The sequence below is a fragment of the Aethalodelphis obliquidens genome, unplaced genomic scaffold (genome assembly GCF_003676395.1).
Source record: "Aethalodelphis obliquidens isolate GAN/ISIS:26980383/991018 unplaced genomic scaffold, ASM367639v1 scaffold28, whole genome shotgun sequence".
Classification (NCBI taxonomy): Eukaryota; Metazoa; Chordata; class Mammalia; order Artiodactyla; family Delphinidae; genus Aethalodelphis; species Aethalodelphis obliquidens.
The window spans coordinates 13,256,795-13,269,103 of record NW_020837972.1 but is presented as its reverse complement, the minus strand read 5'-3'; the positions used below and the strand labels follow the sequence as shown (position 1 = coordinate 13,269,103).

The 12,309-nt window shown below is 45.6% G+C and overlaps 1 protein-coding gene across 2 annotated transcripts in view; it reads left to right on the top strand.

Annotated features, from left to right (window-relative positions):
• Window positions 1–12,309, top strand: part of VSIG10 (V-set and immunoglobulin domain containing 10) — a 37,496-nt gene that overhangs the window by 9,105 nt on the left and 16,082 nt on the right. For both annotated transcript variants that reach the window (XM_027124715.1, XM_027124714.1), the window contains exon 3: window positions 11,647–11,949. In XM_027124715.1, the coding sequence (XP_026980516.1) occupies window positions 11,647–11,949 (303 nt within the window). The remainder of the gene's footprint in view (window positions 1–11,646; window positions 11,950–12,309) is intronic.

The following is a 12,309-nucleotide window of genomic DNA, read 5'->3' as shown; positions in this document are numbered from 1 at the left end:
GAGCCTGCGCGTCCGGAGCCTGTGCTCCGCAACGGCAGAGGCCACAACAGTGAGAGGCCCGCGTACCGCAAAAAAAAAAAAAAAGGTGGTAACAGCCTGACCTTTCCTCACTCAGGACTGGAGGCTGTCGTCATTGGAGAAGTTCACGAGAATATCACGCTGCGCTGTGGCAACATCTTGGGACCGAGGGGCCTCATAACCTGGTACCGCAATGACTCGGAGCCTGTCTTCCTCCTGTCCTCCAATTCCAGCCTCCCGCCAGCGCAGCCACGCTTCTCTCTGGTGAATGCCAGCTCCCTGCACATGGAGGCGCTGAGCCTGCAGGATGAAGGGAACTACACCTGCTGGGAGGTCCTGAACGAGACTCGGTGGTTCCAGGTGTGGCTGCAGGTGGCCAGTAAGTGGTGGGTGGGGACTGAGACTGGCTGGCGTGGCGCTCAGAGCCTGGGACCCGAGGAGGCCTTTGGAGTCAATGGCCTGGGTTTCATTCTGGGCTCTGCTACCTGCAAGCTAAATGACCTCTCATACCTGTTATTTCCTCATCAGTATAGTGGAGATAAAAGGGATTCTTGCCTCATAGAATTGCTGTGAGGAATAGATCACAGTTTATCTATATACAGTGCTGTAAATGCTCCTGGCATATTAGTTAGCTTGTTAATATCATCCTCGCTATCAATCTCATTTTATTATGCAACAAAGTCAGAGTATAACATAATCAAGTCAGACTGACTGAGTTCCAATCCTAAGGCTAGGTCACCTTGAGTAAGTAAGTAGCTTAATAACTCCATTTTTCAGTAGCTTTGGTTTTTCTTATTTGTTAATTGGGGACAATGCATTGCATACCTTATCAGGTATATGCTCTTGTGCTGTAGCGCTAAATGCAGGGCTTGGTATGAGCTACTGTTACTACTGTCTTTCCTAAATCAGTCTGTCAATATATATGCATGAATTTAGAGCAAGGGTTGGCAAATCATAACCTGTGGACCATTTCTAGCCTGTTTCTATTTTTGTATGGCCTGCAAGTGACAAATTTTTTTTTTACATTTTTAACGGTTGAAAAAAATCAAAAGAAGAATGATATTTGTGACATGTGAAAATTATATGAAATTCACATTTCGGTGTCCATAAATAAGGTCTTATTTGAACACAGCAACACTCATTCATTCCCATGTTATCTCTGACTGCCTTTAGTGCTACAACCTCAGAGCTGAGTGGCTGTGGCACTGATTGTATGTCCTGCAGGGCCTAAAATATTTACTCTCTGGCCCCTACAGAAAAATTTGTTGGTCACTGGTTTAGAGGGATATCCACATTCTATACCCAGGGTGTGTCATTGAGTAGAAATACCCATGTGATCACTATTGCTCCCTGATTCTCTCATCTATAAATTATTTACTCATTCCTTTAGTCAATATGTATTTATTGAGAGCCCAATGCCAGGCACTATTCTAGGCACTGGGCCACAAGAATGGACAGGTCAGAGAAGGTCTCTACCCGTGTGGAGCTGACATCCTAGTAGGAGAAGACAGACAATAAGCAGGTAAACAAATGCATCAGGCAGTTTCAGAGTGACAGGTGCTGTGCAGAGAATTGAGATGGGGTGATGCGATCAGATCCTCTGAAACACTTTACATTGGTGGGTCAGAGAGGAGCTTTTGGAAAGAGTGACATTGAAGCTGAATGATACGTAGGAGCCAGTCACATGAAGATAAGAGAGAGGGATCCAGGCAGAAATTGAACTAGTGCAAGATGGGTTGAACATGGTGCGTTTGTGGATGAGGAGAAGGCTGGTGTGGTGGGAACCCTGGGTGTGAGAGGGCAGGACGTGTGAGACATGGGAGGCAGGGCCAGACCATGTGGGGCCGGGTAGGACTGGTGTTATGGGTTGAATTGTGTCCCCCAGACAGATAGGTTGAAATCCTAACCCTCGATACCTGTGAACGTGACCTTATTTGGAAATAGGGTCTTTGCAGATATAATCAACTTAAGATGAGGTCATTAGGGTGGGCACTAATTAAAATTGACTGGTATCCTTATAAGAAGAGGAAAATGCATGCAAAGACAGAGACACAGGGAGAATGTCGTACTGTGGCAGAAGCAGAGATTGGAGTAATGTAGCTGCAAGCAAAGGAATGCCAAAGATGGACGGCCATAACCAGCAGCCAGGGAAGAGACAAGGAAGGGTTCTCTCCTAGAGCCTTCGGAGGAGTACAGCCCTCCTAGCACCTGATTTCATACTTCTGGCCTCCAGAACAGTGGTAGAATCAATTTCTGTTGTTTTAAGCCATCTGGTTTGACTTACTTTGTTAAGGCAGCCCCAGGACACTAATACACCTGGTCAAAAATTGGGATTTTATTCTGGGTGCAGGAGGAACTCCTGGAGCTGTAAGCAAGCAGGGATGTGGTATCGGTTGAATTACACGTGGATAATGGATGTGTGCGGTCTCAAGAAAGACTGGTAAAATAAGAAACAAGGAAACCAAAAGCAACTGTACTCCGTTAAGTTCTTTTAAAAGAACTTAAAGAAACTAAAAACAAAGAAACAAACAAAAAACCACACAAGGAAGCCAATCGGCGGCGTAAGATATTAGTGGCCAGAGTCAGGGTAGCAGCACTGACCTTGGTGAAAATGTACAGGTTCAGAAAATATTTTGGAGGTACACCTGCAAGATTTGCTGGTGGATTAGAAGTGGAGGATGAAGGAAAGAGAGGCTTCAAGGACACGTCTAGATTTTTGGATGGTTTGTACGTTTTCCACCAGCTCTTAAGGCTTATGGAATTTGCGAATGCAGTGTTTTTGGGTCTGGAGACGCCATGGATGAATTGCTGAATGGCCAGGAATGAATGTGGGTGTATCAAAAAATGTCACCCAATTTGGCCCAGTTCTGATTGGTTCTCACTGTGAGCCCATGGGCGGGTGCCAACAGGCCTCCCTCACTCCAGCTGTCAAACGGTAATTAATAATTCCTTCGGGAGAAGCCCTCCTGCAAGGCCACGAAGATGAGCCAGCTCTGCCTCTCTGCAGCCCTTCTAGTCTTCCTGGGCACCCTGGTGGCCAGCACCCCAGGGGGTGAAAACAGCAACCAGGCCCAGGCCCTGCACCCTGCCTTCTGCCTGGAGCCTCCCTACGTGGGTCCCTGCAGGGCCCTGTTCATTGGGTACTTCTACAATGTGAAGTCCAGGCTCTGCGAGACCTTTGCTTACGGCAGGGGCAGAAGGAAGCAGAACAACTTCCTGGATAAGGAGGACTGCATCAGCACCTGTGGTGGCCGCAACAGGGCTCAGGAGAGCCGGGCAACTGTGCTCCCCTGAGATGGCAGTCTTAGGAGGCCCCAGGGCTGGGCTGCTGCTGCTTCTGAAAGATTTGAGCCTCCTCCTCTACTTCCTTCTCAAACCTACCTTCCTCAGCAGGACCCTGCCTCTTTCCTCACTGCATCCTCACCTTCATACCCCTCTCCACCATTACTGCACTCCTTGGAGGGGGTAGCGATGGAATTTCTGGCATCCAGTTCTGAGCGTCAGTGGTGGCAGAGGTTTTTTTCAATAATGAACCCCCTTTCCCCCCCCACACACACAAAAAATTCCTTCGGGACTTCCCTGGAGGTCCAGTGGTTAAGACTGTGCTCCCAAGGCATGGGGCACGGGTTCGATCCTTGGTCAGGGAACTAAGATCCCGCGTGCTGCACGGTGCGGCCAAAAATAATAATAATTCCTTCATGTCAGTCTTGTCAATAAGTGTCTTTGCTTTTGACCTCAGAGGAGTAAGGTGGCATTACAACTTTGGGGGCTTTTTTTTTTTTATTATCACTCTCTGCGGTTTATGATGATTTTATCTGACACTGACTTATTAATCATTGGCTAAGTTTATTGGAGGTTGGATTAGTTTCATTATTGCCCTGTAGGGAGATAAATGCAAGGTCTTCTTATGATGAAAGTGAATTTACATAAAAAAAATCACTAAACTCAAATGGTGTTTTGAGCTCCCTGAGTTACTGTGGTATGATTTGTGTTAAGGAAACTTCTTCATTTGGAAACATAGGGGGTCCCTGACTGGTGTAGGGCTTGTTCGTGAAAACAGAACACAGGCTGTCTTAGTCAGTTTGGGCTGCTATAACAAAAGTAGCATGGTCTGGGTGGTTTAACAACAAACATTTATTCCTCACAGTTCTGGAGGCAGGGAAGTCCAAGATCAAGGTGCCGGCAGATGCAGTATCTGGTGAGGGCCTGCTTTCTGGTTGGCAGATGTGTGTCTTCTCTCCTTGGTGGAGAACAGAGAGGGAGGAAGCAAGCTCTGTGGGGTCTCTCCTTATAAGGGCACTCATCCCATTCATGAGGGCTCTGCTCTCATGACCTAATCCCCTCCCGAAGGCCCCACCTCCAGATGCCATCACACTGGGGACAGGCTTCAGCATGTGAATTTTGGGGGATACAAACGTTCGGTCCATAGCACAGGTGTCCTCCGGTTTCACAGACACCAGGGCCCTCTGGAATGTCAGGCCTCGTCCCCATTCCACGAGAGACCCCGGGCCAACACCAGACCCTTCTGGGCACCAGGGAGCCCCTTCTTGCTCCTCAGACAGTGGCAGAAGGGGAGGCCTTGGCATCTCAGATTGGAATTCAGCCCTCATTTCTGCATGGAAGATTTAGGAAAATGGATTAGGCTTGACCCAACCACTACTTCCGGGAGGGTGGTGATGTTGCTGAGTGGCTGAGGGCATACACTCTGAGGCCCAGCTGCCCGGGTTCAAACGCAGGTCCTGCTGGCTGTTGTCTTTGTGACCTTGGGGAAGTCGCTTGAACTCCTCCAACCTTAGTTTTATCATCTGTGAATTCAGGGGTAATGGTGGAAGCTAGGCACAGATTCCCTGCACACATTCATGAGATAAACACGCACAGACTTCAGCATAGAGTTGGGCACACGGTGTATATGCACTTGGTCCATGTTACCTCCATCAACTGGTTAAGGAGGTGACGGGATTCTTGTGGGAAAAATGCATCTCAAGTTCCCATCCGTGAGTACATCTGGGCTTTTCGAAGAAGACCTTCGTGCCTCTTGCTTTTCCCGTCTTTCTACTGACATGGTTGATAACTTAGTCTCTTAAGGAGAAAAATTTGGAAATATTCTAACATGGCCTTGGAAGCTAGGGGAAAAAAATCTGAGATGTGGCAAGTTGTTATCTGTACGTGACTTTGTTTTCTTGTTTTGTTAAAAAAAATTTTTTTCTTCCAGCTTTATTGAGGTACGATTGACATGCAGCACTGTATAAGTTTAAGGTGTCCAGCATAATGACTTGACTTACATACATCATGAAATGTTGACCGTAATAGGTTTAGTGAACATCCATTGCCTCATATAGATACAAAATTAAACAGCAAACAATTATTTCCTGTGATGAGAACTCTTAAGATTTACTCTCTTAACTTTTATATATGACATACAGCAGTGTTAATTATATTTATCATGTTGTACATTACATCCCTAGTACTTATTTATCTTATAACTGGAAGTTTCTACCTTCATCCAAGTTCCCCTCCTACTCTTCACCTCTGATAACCACAAATCGGATCTCTTTTTATGAGTCTTTTTGTTTGTTTGTTTCTGAAGTATAAGTGACCTATAGCATTGTTAGTTCCTGTTACACAACACAGTGATTTGATATTTCTGTACATTTCAAAATGATCACCACAATAACTCTAGTTATGACCTGGCTCCATACAGAGATATTACATAATTATTGACTATATTCCCTGCACTGGACGTTTCATACCCATGACTCATTTATTTTGTAACTGAAAGTTTGTACCTCTTAATTTCCCTCACCTTCCTCCCCTCTGGCAACCAGCTGTTTGTTCTCTGTATCTATGACTCTGTTTCTGTTTTATGTTTTTTCATTTGTTTTATTTTTTAGATCCCACATATAAGTGAAATCATACACTTACGACTTTCTCCATCTGACTTATTTCACTTAGCATAATATCCTCTAGGTCCTCCATATTGTCACAAATGGCAAGATTTCATTCTTTTATGGCTGAATAGTATTCCATTGTATATATGTACCACATCTTCTTTATGCATTCATCCGTTGATGGACACTTAAGTTGCTTCCATATCTTGGCTATTGTAAATAATGCTGCAGTGAGCATAAGGGTGCACATATCTTTTCTTTTTTCTTTTTTGGCCATGCCACATGGCATGTGGGATCTTAGTTCCCTGACCAGGGATGGAACCCATGACCCCTGCAGTGGAAGCATGGGGTCTTAACTACTGGACCACCAGGGAAGTCTCATATCTTTTCTAATTAGTGTTTTCATTTTCTTTGGATAAATACCCAGGAGTGGAATTGCTGGATTGTGTGATAGTTCTGTTTTTAATTTTTTGAGGAATCACCATACTGTTTTCCATAGTGGCTGCACCAGTTTACGTTCCAACACCAACAGTGCACAAGGGTTCCCTTTTCTCCACACCCTCTCCAACACTTTGTCATTCGTTGTCTTCTTAGTAATAGCCATTCTGACAGGTGTGAGGTGGTATCTCACTGTGGTTTTGTTTTGCATTTCCCTGATGATCAGTGATGGTGAACATCTTTTCATGTGTCTGTTGGCCATCTGTATGTCTTCTTTGGAAAAATGTCTATTCAGTTTCTCTGCCCATTGTTTAATCTTCTTTATTATTTTGATATGGAGGTGTATGCATTAAAGACTTAAATGTGAGACCTGAAACCATAAAACTTCTAGAAGAAAACATAGGCAATATGCTCTTTGATATCGGCCTTAGTACTTTTTTTTTTTGGATATGTCTTCTTAGGCAAGGGAAACAAGAGCAAAAATAAACAAATGAGACTACATCAAACTAAAAAGCTTTTTGCACAGTGAAAGAAACTGTCAACAAAACAAAAAGGCCAATTACTGAATGGTAGAAGATAGCTGCATATGATATATCTGATAAGGGGTTAATATCCAAGATATACAAAGAACTGTAAGTGACCTTGAATGTGTGAATGGACAGAGATGCTGCAGAAACATGAAGCTGGCTGTATGAGGGCTGGGAGCTTTCTCCCTCCTTACCACCTGGATCTCTGCTTATCCATCAGTGGGCATTTGGTGCCTCTGCCTTCTAGGGAGTGAGGTTTTCTATAGGCCTGGGGTGATACAACCTGTCTGGAATGGGCACTGCAATGTGACTTTGTTATTCATCTCAGGAGTAAGAACTCTGCACTGTTCCTTGTTAAGTTAATGATGCAGTTGAAGAGTCTTGCCATTGAGATTGGGACTGCTGCTTCTGAGGGTACAGAAATCCCTTAGTCCAGAGCAGTTCAGGATTGCCACAGCTGTTTATTTCACTGACTTACCTACCCATCCGCTTCTGCCTCCAAGTCAGGTGGATACGAGGTTAGAACCACTGTGTGTTTACCTGCAGAAAGCCTGGAATGGGTGGAGTGGGTAGCACAGCCCTTAACATATTCCGGTAGAATTTGTGCTTCTTTCAAGAGATGATCCCTTAGCCACTGGGGAGCTGAGTGGCACACAATGCCAGACTCTCCCTGTGTCTATTTTTCTCAGGCCCAGCAAGTGTTGAGGGAGCATTTGAGTTGGTTGGCTCATGGGCAATGAGGAAGCTGGTTTGTATCAACCTCCAAGAGCCCCTTTGGATTTGGGGTTTGGAGGATGGGAGTGCTCCTGTTTAGCTAGTAATGTGGCTGCCAGTCCCAACTTCCAGGAAAGGGAGTCTCAGGAAAGCCCCATGTTCCCCGACTAACTGGGCCCATCTGATTTGTACTCGTTCTGTGATGGTGATGGTGTCACTGTGCCCTATCACAACATAAGGTCCTAGGGAAAGGGGATGTTGGGCATACTGAAGAAAAATTGCTGGCCCCGTCAGAAGATGGGATGAACTTTGCCCAAAGATTGATTAACCTGAGTCTTGCCAAGCTCATCTGAAGCAGAGATGTATGCTTGTAAGAGGCTGAGGACCTCTGGGTTTTGGTCTTCTGGACAGAATCAGTGGTCACTAGGGAGGTGGGGAGGCAATGGGGTTGTTATATTCACCTCTATTTCCAACCCCCTTCTTTTTTTTTTTTTTTTTTTTTTATTTTGGCTGCGCCACACGGCTTGCAGGATCTTAGTTCCCTGACCAGGGATTGAACCTGCGCCCTCGGCAGTGAAAGCGCAGAGTCCTAACCACTGGACCACCAGGGAATTCCTTATGTTCCATCTCTAAGTGATATCAAAACACTCTGTAAGTTTCCCCAAGGATCTTGTCCCACTGTGGAACAATAGGTACACCCACTGGTTAGCAGAGGCTAGTCAGTACATTCTTAGGTCATTTTCAAATAAAAATGCTGGTGTGAAGAATAAATGTAGGAAAATAACTTTTCGTCTTGTCAAAGAACCCAAGATACAAAGATGGGAATCTCCTATTTTGTGGGTCCCTGAGATGTAAATTAACTCTTTGAGACACTTGACTGGCTAACCTATAGTTATGGTGGGGAAGGAAAGAAGTGAGTTCTGATGTCAAGAATGACTACAGAGAACAGGAAGGCAGCAGCAGTAGTGGATTGTTGTAGAACAGGAATCAAACTTTTTCTGTAGCGGCCAGACGGTAAATATTCTAGTCTTTCTGAGTCAACAGGTAAAAACGAGGATATCATATAAGTACTTATATAACAAGAGAGAAAACAAATTTCCACATTTTTTTTGTTGACAAAATTCAAAATATAATAATAACTGAGTACATTTTTTTTTTTTTGGACGCACCATGAGCCATGCAGGATCTTAGTTCCCCAACTAGGGTTTGAACCCAGGCCATTGCAGTGAAAGCGCCGAGTCCTAACCAGTGGACTGCCAGGGAATTCCCATAACCTAGTACAATTTTTGGTAGTGCAGGCCTACTAATGAGAAGAATGGGATTCTTTGGGCGGGGGAGGGATAACATTTCACTTAGTTGGGGTTCAAAGTTAGTGTTCTCTCTCATCAAATCGATTGTGGATGTTCATCTGTACATACCGTCTTAGCTTGTAGGCTGTACAAAAGCAGACAGTGGGCCGTTTGCCGATGCATGTTCTAGAATCAATCTACAAGTATACTACTGTTAATAATGTCAGATAACATTCATAGAACATTGACCACATGTCAAACACCAGGCTAAGTGTTCTGCTTATATTCTCTCATTGGATCCTTCAATAACCTGGTGATAGAAGTTACTCCTGTTCTTTTCATTTCATAGGAAGGACAGGAGGGTGAGAATAGGAGGGATGGACACTTGCTCAAGGTTGTCTGTCTAGAAGTGGCAGTAGAATTTACACCCAGGTCTGTCTGAATGCAGAGTCCAAGTTCATAACCACTAGGCTAAGGCACCCATCCAAGAAACTGACATGACCAAGGCCTCCATAAGATGCTGAACCTTTGTAAACACGCTGTATTTTTATTTATTTGCTGTTTTATTTTTGTTTCCTCTCCTACCTGTCTGTCTCTCCGAGTGATTGCTTCCATCACCCTGCAAGCAAAAAGGGCTGGTGGTTTCTGTTTAGGAATATCAGCGGGGTGGAGAGAGAGGTGGGAGGGATGGAAATGGGTACCGCCTTCTTTTTAGTCAGAGTAAGGGAAGAACCCCAGGGATTTAAGAAGATGGTGTCAGCTTTAATTAAGAAAGCAGACTCAACCCAAAGGTTTATAAAAAAGCTGTAACCTTTGAACACTTAATTCAGAAGGCACTTCAGGTTCTCTCATTTGACTTTTTTTTTTTTAACCCTTCCGCCTACAGCGTTCTCATCCATTCCCTTTATCCAAACCCATGTTTTGCTCAGCATTGTGTTGGTCAAAAGCCCCTCCCAGGGAAGTCCTTGGCGGTCCAGTGGTCAGGACTCGGTGCTTTCACTGCCAAGGACGAGGGTTTGATACCTGGTTGGGGAACTAAAATCCCGCAAGTCACGTGGCGCAGTCCAAAAAAAAAAAAAAAAAAAGCCCCATCCCAGCCAGTTTCTGGGGGTCTCACTGTTCATGACAGGCCTCTGTGGCCCTCCAGACCACAATTTGGAAGACCCACGTGGTCCAATCTAACACAGTGCCTTTGCTGGCCCAGGTGTGGCTACCAATACCACAGAGGTACCCTGTGCTTGGCTGGGTGCTCGCCAGCTGTGGGCACTCCCTAGGACCTGCTGGTCTACATACCTACCCAACTAGTCAGCAACGGGCAATGGGATATTTGAGCACCTCCTAAACTACAGTATAATTTTTTCCCCAGACCCTCTGTGGGAGGTGACGTGATTCCAGCAAATCATTGCAACTCTTAGGAGCCAGCCCTGATAGACAAGCATATTGTCAAGAATATTTTCCTCAGAAACCCACAATTTCTATCGTTATACAATGGCCCCAGAATAGGTGGAAGTAGCTTCTGTACTTTGAGGGGATCTGGCAAAGCCTTTCCTCCCCCTAATAATTTATCCCCTGGGCATATTTTTGTCCAAAATTCTTCAGTCATAGATTTATCCCTTTGGCCAAGCATTGCCCTTTCTGGACTCTTCTTAAGAGGAAGTCTCTGGTGGAGGCAACACAGAGGATCTTAGATGCACTGGGTACCAATCGTGGGACGGCCTTTCTGACACTGTTCTGAGTGCTGTATGATACTAATTCATTTAATTGTCATGACAACTCCATAAAGTGGGTTCTAGCATCACCCCCATTTTACAGATGAGGAAATGGAGGCTTAAGAGAAGTTAAATACTTTGCCCAAAGTCACACAGCTAGTAAGTGGAGTTAAAACTTGGGACTGGAACCAATGTTTCTTGTCTTTCAGTGTGAAATTGTGCCAGGGGTCCCCAAGACCACCCCCAGCTTCACTGATTCTCTAGGAGAACTCACAGGACAATGAGGACCACGCTCCCAAGAGTCCTCTCCCAGTGCAGTCACGTGGGACACGCTTAATTCCTCCAGCAACAAGTTGTAGCAACACGTGTGGAATACCTACCAGGGACACTCGATAGAGACTCCAGCGCCCTAGGTTTTCACTGGGGCTTGTCACATAGGCATCCTCTGCCTAGCACATACCAAAATTCCAGACTCTCAGAAGGAAAGCAGGTGTTCAGCATAAGCCACACTGTTTGTACAAACAGTTAAGGCCTGGTGAACCCCACTCTTACCAGTTCTGGGAACGGTGGGAACCCCCCTGAAATCCAAGCTCCTAGTTGCCAGCCCAGGCCAACCTTGCAGGCAGACCTTTCTAAGGAAAGCACTCAGGCCTGCTACGTTAACTCTTCTTTTTTCTTTTGTGGGATCTTAGTTCCCCAACCAGGGATTGAACCCAGACCCTTGGCAGTGAGAGTGCAGAATTCTAACCACTGGACCACCAGGGAAGTCCTGCTATATTAACTCTTTAAGGCACAGATATCCTTTCCACTCATCTGTGTTTTTGAAAAGGGGCGATTTGCATTTTCCATCTTCTGTAAGGATTGATCCCCTCAGTAAATCTCACGGAATTGCTCAGGAGTAAATTAAAGCATGGCTAAGGGCACTTGGCAGTGTTTGTCACACAATAAGTGGTTGATATTGTCATCCTCACTGGCTGCTTCCTGATCATCTCTGTGTCTCTTAGAGCTGGTAAGGGGCTCCAGTTAACTCTTACGCCTTCCCCACCCGCTCTGTCGTTCCCAGGAGGCCCCTATCAGGTTGAGGTCAACATCTCCAGCACTGGCAGGCTCCCCAACGGCACGCTGTATGCGGCCAAGGGCTCCCAGGTGGATTTCTGCTGCAGCAGCAGCTCCTGGCCTCCGCCCATGGTTGAGTGGTGGTTCCGGGCCCCGGATTCTAGCACCGAGCCCTTCGGAAACAACCTGACGGCCAGCTGCTTCAAGCTGTTTCTGATGTCACAGAACCTCCAAGGGAACTACAGCTGTTTGGCCACAAACATGCTTGGCGGGAGACATCGAAAGGTGACCACCGAGCTCCTGGTCTACTGTGCGTAAGAAGTGCTCCCCTCCCCCACTCCTTCACCTTGACCCTTTGTGAACTGCGTGTTTGTGCCTCCCCTTTGAATACAAAGACTTACCTGATGCACAGCTTCCAACATGCTTCTGCAGCTCCCTCGACACACACGTACGCGTGTCAAAGAGAGTGTTGCCTCTTCTGGAAGCTCACTGCTAACTAGGAGTACGGGAGAGTCCCTGTGAGTCATAGAGGGGAATTAATGCCAAGTCTAAAGTTTTTTTTTAATTGAGGTGAAAGTATATAACATAACATTAACCATTTTAAGATGTACAGTTCAGTGGCATTGAGTCTATCCACAGTGTTGTGCAACCATCACGTTTATCTAGTTCC